The sequence below is a fragment of the Podarcis cretensis genome (genome assembly GCF_951804945.1).
Source record: "Podarcis cretensis genome assembly, chromosome: 6".
In the NCBI taxonomy this organism is placed as follows: Eukaryota; Metazoa; Chordata; class Lepidosauria; order Squamata; family Lacertidae; genus Podarcis; species Podarcis cretensis.
This window is the reverse complement of record NC_137175.1, coordinates 59,323,749-59,350,442: the sequence shown is the minus strand read 5'-3', so window position 1 is coordinate 59,350,442 and position 26,694 is coordinate 59,323,749. Positions and strand designations below refer to the sequence as shown.

The following is a 26,694-nucleotide window of genomic DNA, read 5'->3' as shown; positions in this document are numbered from 1 at the left end:
GAAGTTAATGGCTGCTAAATGGCTTCTACAAAACAGAAGCATGCCTGGAATTCTCCTAAAGACAGGAAGGTGCAACATACTGGAAGCACTGCACGAGTAACAGACAGAAACCAGAATAACAGTTGGTTATTATTATTTTAAATCAAATGTATTTAGGCATTTTCTTGTTTTTCAAAAAGCTAAACTAAAAGGCCCATCACTTCCTTCCCTGTCACACTTGCTGCTTATTTTCCTTCCCCCAAACATAATACACTATGGGGGAAAATAAGAGGGGGTGGGCAGAGAAAATAGTTGGAGTGTGGCAGGTGTCATCAACCTTTCTGGACCAGGGGCATACAGTGGTACCTCGGGTTAAGTACTTAATTCGTTCCGGAGGTCCGTTCTTAACCTGAAACTGTTCTTAACCTGAAGACCACTTTAGCCAATGGGGCCTCCTGCTGCTGCCGCCATGCCGCTGGAGCATAATTTCTGTTCTCATCCTGAAGCAAAGTTCTTAACCCGAGGTACTATTTCTGGGTTAGTGGAGCCTGTAACCTGAAGCGTATGTAACCTGAAGCATACGTAACCCAAGGTACCACTGTATTTTGAATTTTGAGGGCAGGCTGTGGGTGCATAACACAAAATGGCTGCCATAGGAGCATGGCATAGCACAACAGAATAATAGAAGGACTGGACCAGGGGGACTTTAAGCCTGTTTCTTCAGATCGGGGGCACTGAGCCAGTCATGATACCCCAAAACAGCCTTTTGTGTCATTGCTTCCAGAGTCATGCTAAAGGTTGAGGAGACTCAGCACTCATTCGGTATGGCCCAAGTCACTGAGATGAATGTACAGCAGGATCACAAAGCACCCGAAACAACATTTAAGGGCACTACCCCAAAAGTAGCATTTTAATGGGAAATCCTGAAGTGATCCAAAAAGGAGATAGAACTTACACTGAAAAGAGGGCAACAGCACTTGTCACTTTTAGTCTGATGGATGACAGTGAAGGAAGGTGAGGACAGGTGACCTCACCTAGGCCCGAAGTCACCCCCCACCAAAGCAGGCTCAAAGCTTCTCAAAGCTTTTCAAAATCATTTTCTCAGCAGCTAAGCATCAGAAACATTCCGCTTTGCTGTAACAAAGGTAGAGAACAGTCCATTGTTTCTCAGGCCTTTCTGATGCCTTCTGGCCTTGCTAAAGAACCACATTGCAACTTGCTTTCTGTCCGGGAACCATGCCAGAACAAGAGATTGAAACATATCTGAACACTCTGAAACCCCTTTCCTGGAAAGGGTGCCAAGAGTCCAATAGTCCCAAGACAGCTTTCTGTTAATGCTCAGAGGAACTCATGGGGCAGGACTCTGGAAGGAGGAGAAAGGGGGAGGGAACTGGAAAGGGGTATATATGCTTGTGCACATGACTGTGGACTTCGTGCATGCTTTTTGTGACTTATCACACTTGCTCCTTCTACCAGTTCATGGATGGTAGAAATAAAACCTTTTTCTCTGAAACTATTCCTTGAGTGTCTGTTGACTCCCACTTCCCTTTCCCAGGCGCAATATTTTTCCCACCCGAGGGCAAAGCCTCATAAGGCTACAACAGTCCCTCTATTCTCTAATTCTCACAACATATCTGCCATGGGAGACATGCCACAACACAAAATTAGGGAGGGCACAATCATGGTGAAGCCATGTATGTGTTTCCATACTAGAAAATGCTTAACCTGTTGAATTTCTGTCTGCCATACAGCTGTTAAAGGCACATGAACCCTATGGCTGCCATCCTTTACCTGTTTACCTGTGAGTAAGCCCCATTACGCCCATTGGAACTTCCCCTCCCTCTTCTTTCCTCTCCCCATGGCAGTTAGATAAAGGCAGCCAAAAAGCAGAGGGGGGAGCATCAGTATTTCATTTACTATTTTAGAACACACCAAAGCAGCAGCAATGGAACACAGTTGTTGTTTTAAGAGAAATTCAAACAAGTGCAGGAGACAATTGTATTAGAACATGAGCTACCATTTACTGAATTTACTATCTTCACCTGTGTCAAAAAGGCTAATGAGCAACTGATTCTTAAAAGCCTACTGAAGGATTTAATAATAGCAACCTGTGTTTGTTATTCTGGATATATTCCCATAAAGAAATTCAGGGAATAGGAGGAAATAGCTATGCAGAAACTGGCTTCTTCTTTCCTTTGATGGGGGTTCCTACTTCATGGTATCAGTTTAAATGGAAACATATCTTTGCAAGATGGTTTGCATTCCTAATAAAATATCTTTGGTTAAAGCTCACTATATTTTACAAATTGACCTGATAAGAGGTAATCAATCTGAGTTCAATAGAGTTGCTTCCAGGTAAACTATGCAAAGTATTATGAGCCTAATCAATAGAACATTATGTGGTGTTTGACATGTATGTCTATAGATAATGGATTAGCACAGTTGCTTGCATTTTTTGTGGGATAACCAACCTCATATAACCAGCATTCTTAAGTCAAATTAATGCATGAAGGGCTTAATACCATAGAGTAAGCTTTCCTGCCAGGCTTAGCTCACCTTGGGAGGGACTAGTAATCAAGCCTTGATTCCCCTTCCAGTCTACTCAAGAAGCTCAGCTTGTGAGGAGGCTAAGATGATTGCTCCAGCTTAGTCACATTGCTCTCACAAGCCATTCTTGAGTTCTTGTAGCAATAATTTAGGAATTTTATCCATTTTGACTAAGCCAATTTTTGCTGCCTGTACAACTTTTCTGACTGATGTATGAAAAAGTACATGAACCTAACCTTTGAAGAATTTGTAAGTAAACCAATTTTTTTTTTACCAAATGTGGTTTTTTCCTATGCTGAGGGAAGTGGGAAGTTTTAGAACTTACAAGGGTATATTTTAAAGATCTAACAGCCTATATCTCCATGCTTTACTTGCTGCATATTTTGTGATTTTAAATCTCTGCTGGGGTTCTCTCACCAAAGAGTACTTGCTCCAAACTAGGATCTTAGCATCCTTCAATTTTCCCCCCCTTTTGCACCAACATTTTGGACTCTCCTTTAGAATATTGCTATGGGGACTGTCCTGATGATCTCCTGTACTTCATTTTTCCCCAGTACACCATTAGAATCCTGTAAAGAATATTGTAAAATGGAACAAGGTCTGATTAACTTGTCCCAGCATGTCAGCCAGAAGGTGGCAGTAGAAGGGAAGCTTTGAGAAAAGTGAATCTGACGCATAAAAGCTTAGAAATGAATTAAAACGAGGCTTCTCAGGAGCCACCTGTCCAGCCCAGAAATCCTGGATCCGACTTTATTTTCATTCTGCTGGTCTGCATGCATACTACACTTGTGTTATGATTGTGGTATAGAAATGAAACAATGTTTGGACAGTGGTAGCTTGTGCTCATTGGGGCTGGTGGGGCAGAAGGCAGGAAGACCAACATTAGATGGAATAGAGCCAATGACAACAGAGCTGCCTTCTGGCTGGTTGTAAGTAAGAAGGCGGGCAGGTGGGGCCTGGCTGATGGCAGACTGAGGTTGGCTGGAGCAGTGCCCCGTATGGCCTAATGGACCAATGTCTGCTGCGTTTGGGTGACAGCTTTGGAAAGGATGTAGTAGTCTTAAGAATGTCATGCTCCCATAGCAAGTGTGTGTTCATAAATTTATTGATAATATGATCACTATATTGATTACATGATGATTCTAACAATATAAGTTGCAAATAAAAATAATCAGGTCATGCTGTAAACGGGGTGGAATTACTGGATCTGTGATGGACGCTACTTTTATCCCTAGCAATGAGGTGCTGCTATTAAGATGCTGATTCTATGCAAACTTCAACAGGGAGTAAAGAAACTGCATAAAAATTGCCAAATAAGTCACGCAGGCTGTTGATTTGTGGTTTAACTGCACATTGTCCCTGAGACGTGGAGCTGGCATTGCACCTCCCCACTGGACAAGGAGATTCCTCAGCCACATGGAAGCCTTTGGGCCTCTCCAAGTGTCCTTTTTATTGTGCGTTCAGGAGAATTTGTGCTTATGGTGGTATCGGGACAGTTGCGTCATTCCAATACCATTCATGCTTGCAAAAGTTTTGGGAGTAAACAAACAGCTAGGTTTCCAATCAGTGCATAGCGTCTTGCTGAAGTCATGTAACTTTTCATCCCATGCTGTGTGTGTGTATGTTCCACCTTCGTTCTGCTGTAGCTCAAGTGTGCCCCCCTCCAGATGGCTATAATTAGGTAACAAGTCAGTAACGCTGAGGAAGCATTGCAGAATGAAGCAGAATGAAATTTGGACGGTCCAGTATGAATCCACCTCTAATGCACTGTTAACTGCATCAACGACATGTTATATACGGAAAGCACAGCACAACACCAGTTTTGTGGTTTCCCTTTGTTTTTAATCCAAGGATGAGCTGTGGGCTTGGGTAAACTGCACACTACAGGCCGTCTCAGTCTGGCAGGACAATAATCGCTTGGCCACTTGGCATTGCACACTGACCTTTCCTGCCTGCCACATATAGAACAGATTGTTTGATCATGTGAACTGTCTTGAAGACGTTCATTCAAGAGTTTAACCTTAACAAAAACTGTTGTGCCCCAAACTAAACTACTGGACAGTTTTCTTTTCTGCTTAGCGAGAGGCCACCAAGCTGGGGTTCAGTCGCCTCTGCTTCTTATTGGAAAGAAGGAGAGTGACAGCAGCAGCCCAATGGGATTTAGAGAAAGGAAACACAAACCTGTGCGGCAGAAACACCTCCTTTGTAGCCATCGCACATGCCTGCCATCTGAATCGGCTTGAACCTGGTTGTCATGGTTTTCACTAGGCAAAGCAAGAGAGCACCATGAGGATTTGGCCCAGCATACACAGTGTATACCCAACCCTGTCTTGGGATATGTAAAGCAAGCACAGTACTTAAGGGCTTTAGTGGGATTTGCAGAGGTATGTCTCAGGTCTCCTGTATCTACAGTGGGATGAGTTCAATTGTTATGAGATCCTGAACCTCTTGCATTTACGTGTGTGTGTGTGTGTGTGTGTGTGTGTGTGTGTGGCTAATGCTGTAATTTTAACAGAAGCTTTTCAGAGGAATATATTCTCTTAATCTAGTAAGGTCAGGAAAGCTTAGAAGTGATAATGTCAGTATTATTTCAAACCTGTTAATTTAAAACCAGCAGACATAGTCTTTCTTCCTTCCTCCCTGGTGGTGGGGGTGGTGTCTAATGTGATCCAGCATTTGTATGCGCAGATCTGAAGAGGGAGGGTCCATCTTTACGTAATCTCAGAACAGCTGCCTTCACACACATGGCATTAATATAACAAATTCTTGGAGGGAAGGTTCCCTCCACCCCCAGCACATATCAAGTAGATGGACTTTGGCCTCAAAATATTGCCCTGATGGATTTTTCATAGGAGCACAACCACAGAGAACTTCAGTAAAATTATTTCTGAGCTAGAGAGATCATCACCAGTGCCTTCCCCCCCCCCCCTGGTAGAAAACCTGTAGCTATTGCAGAAACTTAGCCTGTTACTCCACGATGGTGATCTTTGATTGCCAGGAGGTAAATCCTGCAAGGAACACATAACTATTTTTTTTTAAAAAAAGAATAATTTTTTTTAAGGCAGTGCCAGATTATCAGAAGAAAGGAAGGCCAGGAAGGTGTGTTAGAAAAGCAATTCTTCAAGAAAGTACCAGCTTCTTTAAAAGAAACACCTGCAAGACAGCGAAACATCATTAGAAGGAATCTCCTCCAAGACAGTAGCATGGTATCGCAAGTGACTTGTCCAAGGCAATAATTATTAAAGTGAGAAAAATCACAAGTTATTAAGAGAATCCCTTCAAGGCAACAGTGGATTATTGGAAGGAAACTTCTTCAGAGCTGTTCTGGATTTTTAAAAGGAGAAAAAGAATACCACTGAATTAAGATCCCTTCGTCCTGATTTCTGTTTTCGGGGGGCCAAGGCTTCTGGCTGGAATTTAAACATTCTGAATTGCCTCTTCACCTTCATTTACTCTCTCATCCTGTTTTTGGAAGGAAACTGCAATTGTATAGGTGAAGCTGCCAAGGAGCTGGCACACTTAAAGAACATGACAGCTTCCAGCATGAAGTGTCCTTCCACTGGAAGAAAAGGAGTTGTCATTGCTGTGATCACTGCCATGGCAGTGATTTCCGTTTGCATAGCTCTCACCATAACCCTGACAGTCAACAGGAAATCCCCGCAAGGTACTAAGCAAGAAGACCAGGGTTTGCTGGAGGCGGGGGCCAGTGAATTTCACATAAGTGCTGTGATTGCTGGGTTAGAATTCATATTGCATTTGTTATCTATACGTTGACAGGACAGGCTTTCTGTTGCAGCTATAAGAATAGAATTGTAGAGTTGGAAGGGAATCGAAGGGCCATCTAGTCCAACTAGATTGCAACTGCTTTTGGCTTAGGTTGATGCACAAGTATGCAAGCTCCCTGTTTTGCTGAACTCTTCCTCAGGCGGAAGGTTCTATGGTAAAATGTGAATGCTTACTTATTTTGAGGCCAGTTGGTTCAATGAAATGTATTACTTCAGGTCTTTTAGCCTCACAGGATATTTCTGGGGCGGATTCCATGAAATCGGTATACACAAGAGGTGGCTGGGTCGTGGGAAGGTGGGCAAACTCAGTTTTGTTTTCCCTAAGATGTGCACCGCCTCAACCCAACCCCTGTGAAACCCTCACAACCTTGCCTGATATTTTCAGTGGCAGAGCATCCATGCCCCAGTTTCAGTCCCTGTGTATCTCCAGGTAGGGCTGGAGATGTTTCTTGTCTGAAGCCCTGCCAGTCAGTGTAGACAACACAGAGCTAGATGGATCAATGGTCTGACTCTGTATCAAGCAGTTTCTTAAGTTATAACACTCCATAGGTTGAGCGTCTTTCTTCTTCAATACTTGGAATTTGCACAGAATTTTGATTAAGGATTTTTACCCTTTTTTGGGGGGGGGGCGTTAAAACGAAAGCACTTCTACATAGCAAGGAAGAAAGCGAAGCCAAAAGCTCGTAAGCCCATGAAGGGGAAGCCAAGATGTGAACTGTAACATAAGACCCCTCCTCACAGGATTTGGATACCTGATGCTAAACCAGTCAATCAATCAAATGTTTATTACAGTCAACTAACCATTAGGCAAAGTACAAAATACAAAATAATTCAAAATCACAACCTCAGCAGAACTGATTATGAATTACTAAAGGTGACAAGTTAGTAAAATAAAAATCACAGCATGTCCGAGAGATATTACAACCTTCAGATATATTACCAACACTACCCCTCAAGGAAGATACTCAAAAGGTTCTCTAAGGTTTGACCAGAAATCCATCTGTTAATAGGATAAATTATGCTTTCTCAAACCCCTTGATAAATCTATAGTTCAAGGACACACAAGAAACCATTTCAGGCTTTAACTGGTTGCAAGGACAATTCCTATCCTTGAAAATAACTTTGGCAAATCTGATGTCTAGTTTCATGGAGGATAAAATGTTAAAACCTGCCAACAAAACTGTTCTTACGTATTGTTGGAAAATTTAGGTATGGCATACTGTACATTTGTTGCACCAATTCTGGCCCTTCTGTTAAATGTCATCTTGTTATCAGCCGTATGTATATTTATTTAGAAAGGAAATGTTGACCCTTCCCTTCTTGAAATGAATGAAATATGGTATGTTCCTTCAACACCAAAGATATGCACTAACTGGTTCTAACTACCAAGCATGACACGGGAAGTTGCGTTATTTTCTTATTTGCATAAAGCTTTTGTTTTGTGTGTGGGTTTAGTTTTTTTTAGGAGTAACCAGTGCTTTTTTTCTCGGGGGATGCAGAGGTACACATACCCCTAAATATTTTGTGAATCTCTGTACTTTTGTCCATTTACTGTATTTATTTCCCCCAATTTAAACTATAAAATGGTGATATGAGAGTACCCCTAAACATTTTTTTAGAGAAAAAAGCACTGGGCGTAACCCATGTTTATTTGTGTTCCATTTCCTGTTTAGATTCTCAAGCCTTCAGTACAGGTGGAGATATGTTGGATTATTTGTTCAATCTGAGGAGAATAGACCGGAAAGATGGGTTGCTGGTCAGCTGGTACCATGCTGCAAACCAGAAGAGTGAAATGGAAGAGGCATTGAAGAGTAAGACGCTGTTTTCTTCTCCCAGGTTAGATCATGCCTGGCTAAAAGTGCCATAATCGGGAACAAGTGCACCAGCTCGCCCCTTCAATTGTGTGGGGTTGGTGCTTTGTGAAGTGTGCATGCTGTGCGCACACCGTGTGACGTGCTGATGTCACTGATTTTGGCAGTGTTTGTTGGGAAGGGGGTGGTGGTGGTTAAAGAGGTACATTTGGACTTTAACTGCACATTGTGAAGGTGCTTCCACACTGACCGCTCTACAGTTGTTAGACATCATTATTTCTTTACCAGACTTACGGAGATATTGGTCTCATTTGTTGCAAGTGTTGTTCTGTACAGTTCCCAAGGAACAAACTTTCAAGTATGTACCGTAGTAGCAGGGAAGAAGACAGCTTGAATTTCAAGTCCAGCTGAGGGTTTTCCCTCCCTCAAATAATGCTTTTCACAGATACATCAGTGCTACGAATTCAGAGTAAGTCTGTATTCAACCACCCACATGGAGGATAAAGGGGTATATAGGCTTGCTAATGGGTGTAAGAACTTGTCAATATCCCTCAACTGACAGAAAAACAACTGCAGTTTAATTGTCAATTTATGTGCTTGAGGGGCAAGTGACAGAAGTTAACTTTAAGGGGCTCATTCTAGGTTCAAAAGTGCATTTTAATACATTCTTCTTCCAATATACCTTTTCTTTTTTTAAGGTGGGTTAACCACCATGATTTAAAAGTTCTGCTAAACTTTAACATATTAACTACACCATTCCTTACAGTTAATCAAGGCAGAGAAATCTGTAATGATAAGGAGGATAGGATGGCTCACATTGTAGCGATAAGAATGAGCAATTGATTCTAGTTGTGTGAGATAAGACAACTCCATCAACATGGAATGCTACGGTTTCCTACTGCGGTCTGTCAGAAGGGGCTTATCACCTTGTGATAATGAAACTAGAGGAATGGGCAGAAAGCTCCAGGCTGATGTAGAACTCTTCCACTTCCATTATCAGCTCAGGCACAACTTACATCAGACATCTTATCTGAAAAAATCAAGTATTTCATTGGGCCTTGGGAATCCTTCTTGAGGAAGGATCTGGAAGAGAGAGGTTTCCACTGAGTTGTCTATCAGTTAGCAAGAGGAATCAAAAGAACATGGCATAAAATTGGAGGACCTCTGCACTTTCAGGAACACTGCTGTCCTGGTGATCAGAAACCAAATATATATTTATTTCAGTAGGAATTTATAATAATAATAATAATAATAATAATTTATTATTTGTACCCCGCCCATCTGGCTGGGTCTCCCCAGCCACTCTGGGCGGCTTCCATAAAAACCAAAAATACACTAAAATATCACAGATTAAAAACTTCCCTGAACAGGGCTGCCTTAAGATGTCTTCTGAATGTCAGGTAGTTATTTATTGCTTTGACATCTGATGGGAGGGCGTTCCACAGGGCAGGCGCCACGACCGAGAAGGCCCTCTGCCTGGTTCCCTGTAGCTTTGCTTCTCGCAATGAGGGAACCGCCAGAAGGCCCTCGGCACTGGACCTCAGCGTCCGGGCAGAACGATGGAGGTGGAGACGCTCCTTCAGGTATACTGGGCCGAGGCCGTTTAGGGCTTTAAAGGTCAACACCAGCACTTTGAATTGTGCTCGGAAACGTACTGGGAGCCAATGTAGGTCTTTCAAGACCGGTGTTATGTGGTCTCGGCGGCCGCCCCCAGTCACCAGTCTAGCTGCCGCATTCTGGATTAGTTGTAGTTTCCGAGTCACCTTCAAAGGTAGCCCCACGTAGAGCGCATTGCAGTAGTCCAAGCGGGAGATAACTAGAGGTATTTCTTTGTGGTGTGAACCCAATTAGTTTCTTCTTTTCTTCAGATAGCACTTGGTATATTGTTTAAATTGGAGGGAGTAGAAGCCCTTCCCGATGTTGTTTGACTTCCAATTCCCTTCAATCCCAGCCAGCATGGCGAATGGTTTGGTTCAACAAGATGTGGTCCAACAACTAAAGGCTCCCCAACTAAGCTTTAAAATAAAAAAAGTTGATGTTCATTTATTTATACATACATACATACATACATACATACATACATACATACCCCACCTTTTCCCCTGACAGGGACTTAAGGCAGCTTACAGATAAAAATAAAGGTACCCCTGCCCGTGCGGGCCAGTCTTGCCAGACTCTAGGGTTGTGCGCTCATCTCACTCTAGAGGCCGGGAGCCAGCGCTGTCCGCAGACACTTCCGGGTCACGTGGCCAGCGTGACGAAGCTGCTCTGGCAAGCCAGCGCAGCACACGGAATGCTGTTTACCTTCCCGCTGGTAAGCGGTCCCTATTTATCTACTTGCACCCAGAGGTGCTTTCAAACTGCTAGGTTGGCAGGCGCTGGGACCGAATGACGGGAGCGCACCCCGAAGCGGGGATTCGAACCGCCGACCATGCGATCGGCAAGTCCTAGGCGCTGAGGTTTTACCCACAGCGCCACCCGCGTCCCTACAGATAAAAATAATAACCTCTAAAAACAAATACACACACAAAATCTATTAAAACTATACAAATAATAATTTATCAAGTGAGAAATTAAACTCCTTTGGTTGCTCTATCCTGGTGTCTGATTGGCCTCACTCGTAGTTGCTGTTGGGTAAGAAAAAGGACTCAGCTGACCATGAACTCTGGGTGAATATTTTTCTTATAACACCACTGAAATTTCCAGAACTCAACTGTGTTGAGTCCTCATTCAAATTAAACCCTCCTTGCAATGAGAACTGCCTCTCCCTACATAAACTGACCTGAACCCTGCAATTATCACCTGACACCCTTCTTTGTGTGACACCCCCCCCCCTCCATGGGAGGTTTTGAGGATGCTATTTTTCTAGAAAAAAAGGTGCTGGAACTCACCATGAGCGTCTCCCTTGTTCTCTTATAAAGATGGCCACCTGAGAGGTGCTGGAACTGAGTTCCAGCGAGCTCTGGCTGAAAAAAAAGCCCTGGAACAATATGAGAATGGGCCTTTTTGGTAGTGGCCTCCTGCTTCTGGAATGCTTTCCCCAGGTAGGCACACCTGGTGCCATCTTTATCCAGCTTTATGAAGCAGACAAAAGTTTTTGTCTTTGCCTGGGGCTTTCAGCCCTTAATTTCATTTTGGCCTCTTTAATGTGGCTAGGACCTAGAGTCCTGCCTTTTATTCATATAGGTAAGTTTTTTGGGGGTGGTTGGTTTTGTTTTTAACTGGTTTTAATGTACTGTATTTTTCGCCCCATAGGACGCACCGGCCCATAGGACGCACCTAGTTTTTTGGGGGGGAAATAAAGGGGGGAAAAATTTTTCCCCCTAGGTGCGGGGCTGGGGCGGGGGAAGCCCGAGCTTCCCCCGACCCCAGCCCCCAGAACAGGCTGCGCGAAGCCCGAAGCTTGGGGCGCGCTCAGCTCAGTGCGCCCCAAGCTTCTGGGTGCCGGCAAGCTCTCCGCTAGCCATGGGAGAGCTGCATCTCCCACGGTAGCGGATGTCTTCCTGAAGCCTGGAGAGCAAGAGGGGTTGGTGCGCACCGACCCCTCTCGCTCTCCAGGCTTCAGCGAAAGCCTGCATTCGCCCCATAGGACGCACACACATTTCCCCTTCATTTTTGGAGGGGAAAAAGTGCGTCTTATAGGGCGAAAAATACGGTAAATCACTTTGAGTTACTCTATAAGAAAAGCAACTGGCAACAGCAATAAAGAAATAATAATAATAAATGCACTATAAATAAACCCCTTTGCTTTATAAAATTATTGTCTGTTCTGTATCAATAATATTTGCTGCAATTAGTACCTTAAAAAAATGATAAGAGAAGTGCAGCAAACCGTTTAAATATAGCACTTTTTCCACAGTTGACTGAATGCATCTAGAAGCAAGCCTTTAGACCTTGTTCCAATCCCAGACCCTAAAATCTGAAATGGTTCCTCTGGGTGAAAGCTGCCCATGCCAAACTCCCACCATATTCAAATAGACTGTGCACAGTCTATTTGAATATGTCTATTTTGAATAAGTGTTTCACTATGAATTCTCGCTCGCTCGCTCACTGTGTGTGTGTGTGTGTGTGTGTGTGTGTGTGTGTGTGTACGTACAGGTGACGTTATGGCCTTGGAAGCTGATGTCACCGTTGAAGCATATAACACACCCAATGAGACAGACACGCCCATCATGGCCCATCCACCTGACATCTACAGTGATAACACTCTTCAGGAATGGCTGGAGGCAGTCCTTAAGTCATCCAATAAAGGTATGTTGGTTGAAAGGAGACGTGCCAATTGAAGTGGATAGGGAAGGAAATTATAAGTTTCAAGCCAATGGTATTGGGTTTGTTTTTACTCAAATTGTTTCATCTGAAAAGTATAATTTTTTGTGGGGGAAAGATTATTTTATTTAACTATATTTATTGTTGTCAGCCTTATGATCTTGCCATATGCCACATGCATGGAAATGGCTGAGACACGGTGCATAACGGCCCATTTTTAATGTGGATTTGAGACTCTACACCATTAAGATCTTATATCCAGTACTTTACATTTGTGCCGAAAGCATCTCCCAGGAGGGGGGAGGAAGTTATGTATAAAAGAGGCCCTGGGTAGCTTCCCTGAGAGCAGTCCAAGCAGAGTAGGTGTATTTTGAGCTTGGATGTAGCAGCATAATTTATTACTGGGTCGAAACACCTCAAAAAGAACATGCACCCATTGACCATGGCAGGAAAACAAGCAAAAAACTTGAAATATAGAGGGTGATTTCCTTTCAAGTCTGAGCAACTTGCAATCAGGAATGAAGGTTTCATTATTTATTTACTTTATAGCTTGCATCTTGTTTACCCCACTTCCTGCTCAATAATGAAGCAACTTACAGGTCACTTCCAGATGGAAACTTATTGAGCAGTTGTCCTGATTTGTTTTCACAGAATTTGTGCAGAAGTCTTATGTTGTCACCAACACGCCCCCTACCCAGTGATTATTATTATCCTACACTTTTTGTGGACTTCTATCTGTTTTTTGTTTTGTTTTGTTTTGGAGGGAGGCGAGTAGATTTGTTGCACCAGAGCTCTACTTGGTCATTGCTATTTATTGTGATGCGCCCGTTTTCTTTGTAGAAAGTTAGGAAAGTATGTTCTCAAAGGCTGCCTACCTGTGGGAGAGATCCACCAAAGGGTGACTTGTGCCCACAACAGACCTCTTCATGTGTTGCCTCCATCCATCCATCCATTCTAGAACAAAGCAGGGCTGGTTGAGTTAGGGGCACTAACTGAACCTGATGGATTTCACAGGAGTTTCTTCCTTTTCCAATTAGCCATCAAGCTGGATTTCAAAAGCATCAAAGCTGTTGGCCCATCTCTGGATATATTAGTAAAAACCTCCTCTCAAATGAATATCCACAGACCTGTGTGGCTAAATGCAGACATTCTGAGAGGCCCAAATGTACCTATTAATATTGCAGTCAACGCAAGCCGGTGAGTAAAATGAACTTCTATTGTATTTGTATCAGGATGCGTTTTCTATCCTGGGGTGGAGCATCTGTATCCAGAAGTACCTGTCTACAGTTCTATCACACACTAACATTTGACACATGGTAGGAGTCGAGTCGAATCAAAACCTGTGACTTTCTCCTAAGCCTCCACTTGTGTAAAGCATGTGCATACAGGGGACCCTGTGAAAAGCAGCTGGAGGAGAAGGGGACAAAGGCTGGAGAAAGAACTATGAGAGGAGAGGTGCCCTTTTCATATCCTTGGGACCCCCTTTTATATATTAACTGTGTATTTTTGTAATATTTGCTGTTTTAAGTTATCTGTTGCTTTAGTTTTCTGTATACTCCTTAGAGGGTGTGTGTGTGTGTGTGTGTGTGTGTGTGTGTATTAGAAATGGTGTAAATAAACTGTCCCATATAGTCAAATTCAGCCCCATATTTGCTCAAGAGGGGACACCTGTGGGCAAATGTAGTACAAGGTGTACTCAGTAGTCCCACTGCACTAAAATGCATTGCAAGACATCAGAAAAATATGGATCAATTGCTGCAGATAGCTTAGGAACCCAATAACCCCACAACCATCTATTCTCTGCATATGTGGCATAAATTCTCCTCTGAGGCAGACCCAACTTAATCTGCAATGGAGCCAACATTTTCCATCTGAAAAGCTTCCAAAGCATCCCACAGTCTCTATAGTCTTCTTCTAGCACAAGACTTCACTGAGCCAATTTTGCAACGACACAATTATTGATAAATGCCAAGTGTCTACTCAATTGTGTCAAATGGCCAAGTTGGCTTGTGCCTTGAGACAATCTCTTAATCACCACTAAGCCAAGCAGGGTTTCCTTCTAGATTTTAGACTGTGTTTTACTGGCTAATAGCGTCTCAGTTTGTATTGGCAAAAGATGGCAGATCAGAAAATACAGATATCTGTAATAAGGGAAGGATTTGGGATCAGGATTATGGGATGCTGGAAGCCAGGTATGAAGGTTACTGGGGGGCAGATCAAGTCCCAGAGTCATTAGTTGCTAGAGTCATTAGAGAGGCTTCCTAAATAGGCTCTGAGTCTTGGCTATCCTTGTGTGAAGAGAAACTAGAATGGCTTTAGATGTCTGCAGTTGCAGCTATGTTGTTGTTGTTTGTCCTCAGATTCCTCTCACTCATCCAGGAGAAGTTCCCAGACTGCACTCTCTCCCCAGGATGGTCAACCCTCTATTTACCTTTCTTTCCAAACAAGACCTACACACAGAAAATGGTTGAGGACATGCATAGCCTCGTAGGGAACCTGCCTCAGCGAATCACCTTCCCTATAAGAGCCGTCATGGCAAGACCAGCCTGGCCTCATTTGAGCTGGCTTCTCAGCCAGTCTGACAGGTAAGAGATTTGCAGCACACTTATTGTTTATCTCCACTGCAACACACAGAGATTAATTCAGAAATCTTGGTTTACTCACGCACTAGAAACTTGCAAACTGTATGCAATAGATCAGATTAAAACAGAACTGCTAATATTAGAATGAATTTACATATTCCCAGTCACAAAACATGCCAACCACCTTTCAAAAAGTGCTGTCTTGGGAACAAAGAATGCATTGCCCACAAGTTACAACACTGATCTCCCTACAGCGCAACACAAGGACACAGCCAGATTAATCACAGCAAAATGGGAGTAGGGGGAAGAGGAAGTGGTTGCTAAGCACTCAGGATGCTTGAGTAAATTTGATCTTTGGGGATTCTGATCCTAACTACCCTGCTGGGTTACATCTCTTGGACTGATGTGCAGATTGGAACATTATTATCCTTCAGAGCTGCATCCCTGTAGGCATATCCTACAGAATCATTTCTGTAGTGAGACATCACCTGTACTTTGGAATGCCTTGTCCGTTGATATTAAGCAGGTGTCATGACTGTATCCTTTAGATGCCTGCTGAAAATGTTTCTCTTTTGGTGGGTCAGCTTGTGATTTGGTTACATCTGTTCTTAAATTTGTGTTAAGATGTTTTATTGTCTTCAGATGTTTTTAATAGTTTTTTTAAATAATTATCACAGAAGTGTTTTCTGCCCTGGGCTCCTTTGGGAGGAGGAATATAAATTTAATAAAATATATACTAATCAGACTTTTCTGAATTTTGCAGTACTGTTCTTGGCTCCCCATTACCTTCTATGCCATTTCCTCAAATCAAACCACACACCCCAAAGCCTCTCAGGTATCAAGTTAATTGCAGCCTAATCATGGATCTCCCACATAATGTATAGTTTGGACCTTAGCACTGAATGATTTCCTGTTTAACATCCTAGACTACACAGCTTCCAAAAACTTCCTGTACCCCCCAAATGATTTCTCTTCCTAGGTACAGCCTGACTCTCTGGCAAGGGAGGACTGATCCAGTTACAGTGGATGATCTCCTCTTTATCCGAAAGAATAGCCAACCTGAACAAATCTATTACGACCTTTTTGAACCTGTGTTGACTCAGTTCCGAGACTTGGCATGTGAGTATTAAATTTTACTTTTGAAAATGCACTAAGATACAGGCAAAATTCAAGGGTATGAAATATTTGCATATCATACAGCCACAGCCACACACACCCCTCTTCTAAGCAACCAATTCAGCAGGCTTGTAAATAGGCACTTGCCTAGTTTCCTGCACTGACTCATATTCTAACAACCATTTTAGACAGCAAATGACTAAGGCTGACCATGGTGATGCTGGCTAGGGTTTATGGGAACTGTAGGCCCTACCTGGCCAGGAAGAGAATCCGGGATCCTCTGCGTCCAAATCAGATGTTCTACCACTGAGCTTTGACCCTTACCTACCAGGGATGGGAACCTGTGGCCCTCTAGGTGTTGTCTGACTGCAACTGCCAACAGCCCCTGCCCGTGTGGCCAATGGGCCATCCAAGAACATATGAAGGACTTGTTTTATAGTATAAAATTCATTTGTGTTTGTTTTCATGAACAAATATTTCAACTCCCTGTCGTTTCAGTTGAGACTAAGCACCAAGAATCAGGGCAACTTCATCCAAGTCCCGCTCTTTCTTATACATCTGATATGCGCTGATCCAGCAAAGTTTCGAGTTTTTCATTTAATTCTGAGACCAGTAACATTTCCCCTCTGGGCTCATTGGCCAACTGAAGAGCTCCAGAATAGCTTTGACACAGCAGAGATTCACATTGGGCAAGGCTCTTCTTGCTTTGCAGCTTTTTCCTGCCCAGAGTCAGATCGCCAGCAGTGGTATGCTCCAGAATCTGGTTGACTTCCTTTGTTTTGCAGCTGGATTGGCAGTTTAGCGCATGGACTAGATGTTCAGGTCCAAGTGTGCTTGTTCTTGGTTCTCAGCACAACAGGAAGTTCAACGTTTCAAGCACCTAGGCTGATATCACCAGATCAACTAATATGTTTAAACTCTGCTTCTTCAGTCAATGTGTACACACCAAAAAGGAACCAATTCATAGTCCCTGCAGCAACTTCTACAACAAATAGTATCCTCAGCTTCTTGCCATCTGGACGATGCTGCTGCGTAAACAGCTTGGAAATGCCATCCCATTTGGCTGAGACAACTTTCAAACTAGTGTTAGCAGAGAAGGCAGACGTGACACACAATAACATGACAAATGAATGAAGTTGAACTAAACTCATTCTCAGACTGTGGATGTGGACACTCTGAGGACATGGCTGGAGCATCACCATGGGTTTGTACATTACAAAATTCAGTAGCTTTAGACATTTCTTTAAACTGTCCCATTTTAGCTGATGGTTAAGGTTTGGAAGAAAATAAACAATTTTATATTCTCTATCACAAGTTGTGCTCAATTCACTTTCACACTAATTGGTTTACCTGTTTACCTGTTTTTATCTTCTTTCTGGACCTTAAAGTACTAGGAACTTGATTTCTTTAAAATTAATCCCAAGGTACTGAATTCTGTATTTGACCTCAGCTTCCACGCTTGCATAATGTGAATGCAGAAGCCTGACATACATGTGCAGCAAAGCAAGAAAACCCTAGAAGCAGGCTGACTTTGGCAGACATCAGTGGTTCTTGGGGGACCATACATTGTTACACAACTGCTACCCATACAATGTGATCTCATGTACAAGAAAGAGATCTACTGCAGTTCTCAGCTCTGCTGCTGAAGCATGTAAACCAATCCTTAACCAGAGTTAACAGCCTCACTGATATACCATCCATGTTATGGGCAGCTTCAGAACCCAGGAATATATGTTATGTGCTTAACAGTGTCAGCGCTAAACCCTACAGAGCATGAAATGAGAATTTGTTAGCATGCACATATATAATTATAAAATGGAGGCATGCCACCATAGCCTCCAATAGCACCTGAGCAGTTTGTGCCCAATAAATGCAAACTCAGGAGCTTTTAAATTTTTAAATATTCTTTTATTGAGAGAAATGTCAATAAAGTCCCACAGCTCTGTCAAAAAGATTCAAAACCAGAACTGGCAAACTTTACTACAAAAGAGTAAGAGAATATACCCACCTAGTAAAACAGAAGATGAGGTACTTGGTTTATGGATCAAATAATAGATTATTCATCCTCCTTCATTCCAAGTACCAGAAGGGCAAGTTTGAATGATTTTTTTACATGAGAAGGACAGCACCACCAGGGCAAAATAATTTAATCTCCCTCAGGCTCAGACTGATGATAAAAAAAACTTCCAACATTCAAGACACACACATTGATACTAAATAATGGTTAAAGAAAAGCTAACACGTGACATGATTTAATATTGTGCTGATTTTGTGCAGTGTGCACTGTAGGTAGTTAAGAATGCCCTCCACCAATTCAAAAATTAGTTTGTAGATTATTCCAATGAAGAACAATTGTTGCAATGAATTTGTTCTGAATTCTTGTGAAGCTCATTAAAAAGCATTTTAAAAAACATTTCACCTCTATATGAAAATTCATTTTTAAGCTACTGATTTTTCAGTTGAAAGCTGTTCTCCCACCTAGTATTCTGGACACAGAAAGAAACAGTCCATTTTCAAGTTTTTCTTGACATCACATTTCTCTGCCAATCAAATATATACAAGGCTTCAACAGAAGCCAACACAGGTGCAATTAAGGACATGTAAAACCCAGGACAGATCAGAACAAATTACTTCCTGAAGTGCAAACATGATTGCTAAGTTACTGATCATTAAATCCTACTGCATAAAAATCTTCATTCTGATCATAAGCCAATAAAAGTGACTTCCCTCCACAAGTGAGGGCTGTGCAATTTGTGCATTTGTATAAACCTGTTTCTTTCCTCTCCTTTTATCACATACATTCAGCCGTCATTTCAATATTTACAACGATGCTCACTGTCAGACAAAGATGACTGGTTTCTGTACAACTAAAGATTCTGAAGCCCAACCGAGAGATTGTCTTTGTTTTTCTGGAGGAACTGTTCACAGGCTTGAAAGGTGGAATGGAAGCTTGAAGAGAGGCCAGCAATGTTAGTTGTAATGTAGGCCAAAACACCTGAAGTGGCCTGGTGGTAATACGACACCTGGAAACAAAAAAAAAAGCATCTTATCAATTAGTTCCTGGGAAGGCTTCAGTTTACTGACCCCAAACTAAGAATGGATTTCCCTCCTCAATGTAATAGTTGACAGCAATGCCCGAGGACCTTTGGCTCCTTGAACTCAGTTCTAATTCCTAACTTGCACAAGACACTGGTTTATTCAGAGGAATGCAAAGCAGCAGCAGGCTTCAAGGTACAATGCAAAGGCAGCAAACAAGGAACTAGTTAGTGTACATCTGTGGGTGCATGTATCAGGAGAGACACCATGTGGATTTTCTGCCTTAAGTATCAGAACATCTTGAGCCATCTCTGGAAATGATTGCAAGAATCCTGGAATAGCAACCCACAAACTCAATCCAAACCATTACACTGGTGGTGCTCCTCCTTTTGTTTTTAGGGTTTGTGCCCATTTTAAATCACAAAAACCTACAGCCAGAAAAACCTTGGAGCTAGAAATGGGCAGAGGCTAAAAGCTGGCACACACACGCAGGTCCCTGACTTCTTTTGCCACACCACCATTCCCAAATACATTGGTATATGTGATTGCATAGAGGAAAGTGTTGTGTTAACCAATGGTACATTAAAAAGAGAAGACAGGAGTGCCTGGCGTGCTCTGGTCCATGGGGTCACGAAGAGTCAGACACGACTAAATGACTAAACAACAACAACATAAAAGGAATTCACAGCAAGTGATTTGCTATGTTTCAATATTTCACAAACAGCATCTATTCTAACATCAGGAAAAAAGATTTGTGACACTTTATAAAGGTAATCTGGTACACAAAGCTACTCTCAGAACTAATAGGGTGAACTCATGCTATAAAATACATCCCTGGGAACTGAACCAATTTGGAGGACAGAGGCTCATAGCCTCCAGCCTCCACTGTTTCCGAGTTGCTTTAACCATAGTTTCCCATGGATTCTTAAATTGGGCAGATTACAGTTAGTGCTGACTTCCAAACTATGCGTTTAGAAACCATTGTTTGGAATTTAGCACTAACCATGGTTTGTCCCTAGTTGGAAATCATGGCCAATTATTATTATTATTATTTAATTAAATTTGCATACCACCCTTCATCTGGACAGGGCAGTTTACAACTTAAAAATACAAAATGAGAACACAAAATGCATAATAAAAAACAAAAGCAAACCAATAACCCCACTCCCCACAAACACATTTAAAGGGCCATAGTTTGTTTAATCAGCGAATAGCCTGGTTATAGAGAAAAGTTTTCACCTGGTGCCCAAAACCTGGAAATGGAGCAGAATCCTTGAATAAGTAGGGAAAGGGGATTCATGGGACATTCCCCATAATCCATGTCCAAACTGAGCCACTAGTACTCATTCCTCTGCTGCACTTTTAGAAAGCTAAATGCCTACCTTGGTGAGCTCATCTGTTTCTTGCCAAATACAGAAGCCAGAACACAAGGTCTCCCCACGGGTATACTCTGGCTTTGCTGGATGTGTTGGCAGTGTGACAGATCTGAATGCTACAACATATGGATCACTGGAAAGAAAGGAAACCCAGTTAGAACAAGTGCACTGAACTTTTCCCTCTCTGCTTTGAAGTTCACCAAGCCCACAATAACCCGCAAAGAAACTTTGTTCCGCTTACTCAATAGGCTGAACCTGCTCTGATCTAGCCTACTTCTTGCCTTTAGCTTTTGTTCAAAACTGGTGAAATGAAGTTTGCAGAAGAGATTTTGAAAGGCCACCTGGGCACTGGTCTCTTTACAGATGTGTGTGCACCATATCTGAAGCGGAAGAGACACCCTAGAAGTTGCAGTGAAGAGGAGATGTTTGGCAACATACCCTTTGCTGCAAGGCTTCCTTTGTGACACGAGAATGACGAAGTCCTGAGGCTTGTTTTCCTCGCTCATAGTATGGCTAACAACATGATAGATCATGTCCTCTTTATCAACTTGTTGAACAAGTTCAGAACTCCTGCAAAAAGGGAAATCAGAAGGTGAACAATTGGAGATGACAATTGCCCTTTCGCATCTGGCTGGCCGCTGTGTGATACAAGATGCTGAACTTTGACCAGGAGACCTTATCTTAGGTTCTTATATTTGTGCAACCGCAACAATAAAGAGCATCAAGAGCCAATTGGATAACTTTTGGGAGTGATCGAAGTTGTGAGGGCATAAAGGAGGAGGCCTGCTATTGTATCTAGTATCATTGGTAGAGTAGCTAAATAACCTCAGATCTGAGTTATGCCGAGATTCTACATGAGCACAGAAAAGAATGTGCATTGGGCACAGAATCTACTGTTCCAAGAATCTCAGCTTCTGGGTTTGTTTGTTTTTAACTACGTGAGCAGAAAGATCTCTTAAACTATGAGAATGGGAATTTGGGACACCATCCCTAACTAAAAAGCAATTGTTAACCACCAAAGTACTTACGCATAATGATTGTCCCATTCATGCCTGTGTCGCAGGTCCGAGAGCAGAAGAAAGGCCTGCATTGCATCAATGCAGATGGTCATCTCTATTCGGATAGAGAGGAATTTGTCCTCCTCCAGTGTGTACATCTTGACCTTAGAAAGCGAAGGCAGGGGTGATTAAAAACACAAAAATGGCACCTCCAACAAAAAATATCTACATTCCAGTTCAGTGCAAATGTAGCCCAACAAGTTTCATTGTATGCACACTTCACGAGAACAAAAATAATAGTGCTTGCAGTCTGAAAACCATGATTCCTCCCACAACAAAGATAAACTGGGATGAGATGCTTGGATACTTGACTACATGTTTTGCATTTGAGACTGAACAGTTGCTTGAGGATGGGGTCAGCTACCTTGTCTCTTTCAGAGGTAAGCACCCAGTTGGCCTTTGCTACTAATGTCTTCAGTGCAGTAACATTGTTGTAACTCAGGTAAACCTGCATTTAAAAAAAACACACAAGAAAATAGCTCATCAAAAAGAGCTACTAATTGTAATGTGTCCAGCACCAGCATGACCTTTTCCCATTTCTTCCTCTCACTGTTCCTCTTATCTTTATTAAATTACACACTGGTGGGCAGGGAATGCTGTGAACTTCTCTCTATTATTGTAAAGTATTGAGGGTCCTAGTACATGTCATTTGCTCTAGAAATAAAAGACAGTGATGGGGACATCATGCCACTTTAAAACTTTGCCTTATATGTTCTTTCTGACACGGAGTTCCATGATCCCAGCGATTTCACAATTCTGAAGTCTTGGAATTTTTTAGCAGAATTAGCCAGACTTTATAGAATTTCTTTAGAAGTTACAGGGAGTTGAGTTCTAGGAGTCAGTGAGGACTCTGTGATAAGAAAGCTTGCAAAAATAAATACATCTTCTTCTTCCATTTCCAATTTCTCTCCCATCCACCCTGACAAATGGCCCCTATACTTCGTGGAACCTCCTTTATACCATCTAGTATCACCAAGTTCCTGTCAAAATATTCACAACTTCAAACAAAGCTTCCTTCCACAAGAAGATTGTAAAGGGTTCTCCGCTTTCCCACCCCTTAACCTGCATAATATATTAAGGCAAGAAAGTCTGATTTACTTTCCATCATGTGTATTTCTTTTTTGAGGAATGGGGGAAATTCTAGAGGTGCCAAATATTGTTCACATTTTGATAACGAAATACATCTTAGAACTCTCTCCACTGTTCTTAAACGCATTCACTGGCTCCTAGTTGCTTTCCAGGCCTAATTCACTGCTGGTTTTAACTTTTAAAGCTTATTTGGCAGTCTTGTGCAACAAACCTGCTTCTCTCCCAAATTGGGACTGTTTTTGAGACAAGGCAAGGGATGGAAAAATAATGTAATGTCCTCACAAACAAATCAGAATGAATACTGAACTGAATAAATAGCTGACTTTGCCTAACCATCCCCCAAACTTGGTTGAGCATTCATCATAATTTGTTTTGAGCAGTCATTTTGAAGTGACTTAGGATAAGGACATTCTAAATAATAGTCCGTCTCCTTAAACACCTAGGCAGATTTTCAATCATCACCAGAAGCTCTGCTTTGAGTGCCACCACCTTTGGAAGCAAGCTAGGAGGGCAATAAGCTGAAGGCCTTCCATCAGTGGTATGGAATTCCTTCCCAGCAAGGCCCAAAATAGCCTTCTGAAGGTATTAAGAAGTTTATGAAAGCCTTTGCAGGGGAAAGAAAGAGTGTTTACATGGAATGTGATGATATTTTCTTGCGTTTATTCTGTTTTACTTTTCTCTTGCATCAGCTGCCTAAGAGACCTGCTGTCAGACTGAAGGAGGTATAAGTAAATATTTTAAGCAAACAAAAAGTAAACCATGGGTTTAACAAATCAAATGCTCTAACTTTAATCACCAGCCAAGGTTTCAGTGGGTTTTGTCCTGATTGCATAGCAACAGACACATGTCCGCTTCTAAATATCTAATTTCCCAAGGTACAGGCAAAATGTCACGTCTGGCTGAAAAGCCAATATAGAAGCTACCTGGAGGCCAGCTTGCATTCTGAGACAACAGCATGGAGTCTCCTTCCTGGATAAAATGGCTACTAGTTGCGAGGGCTATGTTACCTCCAATATCAGAGGCAGTATGACTGCACTCACATCCTGCTTTTGGGCTTCCCCAAAACACCTGGTTAGCCACAGGATGCTGAACTAGATGGGCTACTGGCTTGATCCAGCAGGGCTCTCCTACCGTTCTAAACCAACACACAAAGCTTTCTAACTTTATCTTTGCTCATGAGTAGCATTTCTCCTTCCCTCCCACAAGAAAGCCCTTATTCCTTAAGACATCCGAGGCACAAACAAGTTCCATGGCAGGTACGGTTAAGTTTTTGGGACCTGGGGGCAGCAGTCCCCCTTGGTCAACCTTCTCAGGGAAGTATGTCCAAAAATGGGCACCTCCCATTTGCACACCCACACTTGTACACAGATGGGACTCACAACACACACCCCAAGCTGATTTGTGCAGATCAACTGATGGGGGAAGGGGTTATTGTCCACTCTCCTCCCATCAAATGAACTTTCTGATAACTAAGGATTTTTGTTAGGGGAGGGCAGGACTTTTGTTGGGGGGGCAATAACCGATGTGACTGGTCAGTTAAGTATTTCTATTGTTTTACTTGATCAGTGGTGGGGAGCTGCCCCCATGAGGCTAAAAGGTAAAATCCACATTTGTGCTCTGTGCACTTCTGCTTTTGGCACCACCCACCACTGGCATGTGGTCCCTGGAGGGCTGCTCCACGGGGAATGTGGCCCTCCTGCTTTGGAGGAGTCTAAAGGCCCCCTGAGATGCAGATGTTAGCAACTTGTGGAGCACCAAGCAACCTCCATGTTTATTTTACCTTATTGCTTTGATCCCAAGGCACAGACAAAGGTACTTCTGTATGCTTGCAGGAAAAGACGTATTTTCTGCAGAAAGGAAAAGAATGCATTGGTTACGCTGAATGTTGACTGTCAACAAAAGGTAATTAAAAAAACGCTCCTCATAAAATTGGCACTAGAAAGGAAATGGCAAGTATGCTTTGAATGTGACCTTCCAAAGATATTATCTAAAAGAAATAGGTTGTCTTGTTTTTACATTGTCTTGTTTTTAAGCATAGCTTTTAAGTTAGCCACCAGACTGAATCCAGGTATGTGCAGAGGAAGGGAGAATAAATCTTTTGGTTCAACAGAGACTCACTGGGCAAGATAGCTATATGGTCATCACAGAATCATAGAAATGATTAAGGTTAAATACCCTTAGGGAAATCTGCATAGGATACAGAGGCAGGAGTCATTCATTTTCAGCCGGATCAGATTGGCATGTTACCAGATCTCGGATCTGGGCCTTCAATTTCCACGTGTGATTAGAATCACATGAGGAAGAGCAGGAAGGGTGGCTGGCCCACAAAGTGTCGCATGCCCCCTTTTCTCTGCACACTGGGAGAGCAAACTGACTGCAGCAGGAGCCTACTGCACTCACGGCGCTCCCTGCATGATCAGGACTCTAAATTGCACAGGAAGCCTCCACAAGTGCAGCAAGTTCCTGCACCTGGAGGACAGCAAGGGCAGGCACAGGGACACACAGAGGAGTTCACCCCCACTTTTCTCATCATATGAGGAGGAGAATACCTGAATGCCAGTTTAATCGAGGCACTCTAGAGCAAGCTAGTTACACAAGATAGTGGTGTCAACATCTCTCTCTAGTTCTCCTTACAAAACTTCTTGCAACCCTACAAGCGATGTCAATTGATTACAATTGTCTTTCAAATATATCATAAATTTCTGGTCTTGCTAGTTCCAAATTTTCCCAATTAATTTTGCCAACTCGGCATAGTCCATCAGTTTCATCTGCCACTCTTCTTTTGTTAGTAGTTCTTCTTGCTTCCATCGCTGGGCTAATAGTATTCTTGCTGCAGCAAGAATCCTTTTTCTAATTATTCTCAGACACGTCAAAAGGGACCAAATCAAAGACTGGTAAATACTCCCCAGCTGAGAGCAAGTATGAGATGATAGATATATTAGGGAACACTGTGCTAGTTTGTGGGATACCTTTTATCTCTCATGTGGGGCACATTGTGTATTCAAGGTATAGTTTTGGGTTTGTTTTTCAGTTAAGTGAATTCCTTTGCTTGCAATCATTTTTGGCAAAATCTGTCTTGGTTCATTCTGGCCTTTTGCTGGTGCTAGGGAGTGAAGGCAGGCAAACACCTGGAGAAAATCACATTCAGGTTCGCTCTAACACACCACAATCACATCTATTGACTTCTTTCATATGTGGATCAAGAGGCCCACTTGCGAATAACTACTTATGCAACTTCCTGCCACATCCCCCAACACAGAGTGCCCTAGATTCCTTTTCCCTAGTTGCAGGGTTAAAGTCAGAAGTATCACCTAATTGCACTAAAATAAAACCTTGCACAGGATACAGCATCTCTCAAATTTAGACACTGCTATTAAATTTGGGTCTATTTTCAGAGAGGATTTGCTGCACACAGGTGAAATGTAATGGGATTTAATGTAGGGGCTTGAGGAAATGGAAACTGGTTAGTATGGTGTGCGTGACTCAGCTTGGTAGAGTGCATTTTTGCTATAGAACCAGCAGTAGCCTTGGACTCAAGTGACAGAAAAATTGCTTAGTGCTAACAGCAGGGCACTGACAGTCACAAGATGCTCTTGTTCTTTGCTCAACTGTATCACTCCCATACAATCTCATTATCAGGACCTAAGATAAGGAAACGAGAAGGAGGAGAGATCTGACTGATAACAACTGATCTATGACCTTCAAGGTGACAGAGCCATGGTAAAGTGGTCCAAAGTACCCAATAATAAGAGGTCTCGCCTTGGCAAACCATATGACTTAGAGACATTTTAAACTTCTTAGGAAGAGGAGATCAGACAGAACAAAGTCCACAGGTTTTGTGGAACAAGGAGATTCAGGTACATACACAAAATGCACACTTGCACATCAGTTCTCAAGAAAAGGAATTTGCTCATATTCCTTTCTCCCCCATATTAAAAGGCACCCATGGAGTCCCAGCATCATAAACAGAACATTTGGTCAGATAATATATAGTAAGTTACAGACATTACTATTTAGATTGCAAGCCTTCAGTTACAGCTCTATTCTGT

The 26,694-nt window shown here is 42.5% G+C and overlaps 2 protein-coding genes across 6 annotated transcripts in view; one reads left to right on the top strand and one right to left on the bottom strand.

The window, feature by feature from the left end:
* The first annotated feature begins 616 nt into the window (after positions 1-616).
* FAM151A (family with sequence similarity 151 member A) lies at positions 617-18,273 on the top strand. Of its 4 annotated transcripts, XM_079980783.1 has the most exons (8): positions 617-801; positions 2,702-2,775; positions 7,985-8,122; positions 12,221-12,373; positions 13,426-13,585; positions 14,749-14,973; positions 15,950-16,089; positions 16,585-18,273. In XM_079980783.1, the coding sequence occupies exons 3-8, from the start codon at positions 8,014-8,016 to the stop codon at positions 16,656-16,658; spliced, it is 861 nt and encodes a 286-aa protein (XP_079836909.1). In that variant the 5' UTR covers positions 617-801; positions 2,702-2,775; positions 7,985-8,013; the 3' UTR covers positions 16,659-18,273. The 4 variants fall into 4 exon arrangements, with proteins under 4 accessions (XP_079836909.1, XP_079836908.1, XP_079836907.1 ...); XM_079980782.1 differs by lacking the exon at positions 2,702-2,775; XM_079980781.1 differs by lacking the exons at positions 617-801; positions 2,702-2,775 and adding an exon at positions 5,887-6,190 and having other exon boundaries at positions 16,872-18,273.
* ACOT11 (acyl-CoA thioesterase 11) overlaps positions 17,973-26,694 on the bottom strand; it is a 61,740-nt gene continuing 53,018 nt past the window's right edge. For both annotated transcript variants that reach the window (XM_079980742.1, XM_079980743.1), the window contains 6 exons: positions 24,426-24,492; positions 21,921-22,004; positions 21,527-21,660; positions 20,937-21,068; positions 20,505-20,631; positions 17,973-19,109 (listed from right to left, as the gene is read on the bottom strand). In XM_079980742.1, coding sequence (XP_079836868.1) covers positions 18,954-19,109; positions 20,505-20,631; positions 20,937-21,068; positions 21,527-21,660; positions 21,921-22,004; positions 24,426-24,492 — 700 coding nt within the window. In that variant the 3' untranslated portion in view covers positions 17,973-18,953. The remainder of the gene's footprint in view (positions 19,110-20,504; positions 20,632-20,936; positions 21,069-21,526; positions 21,661-21,920; positions 22,005-24,425; positions 24,493-26,694) is intronic.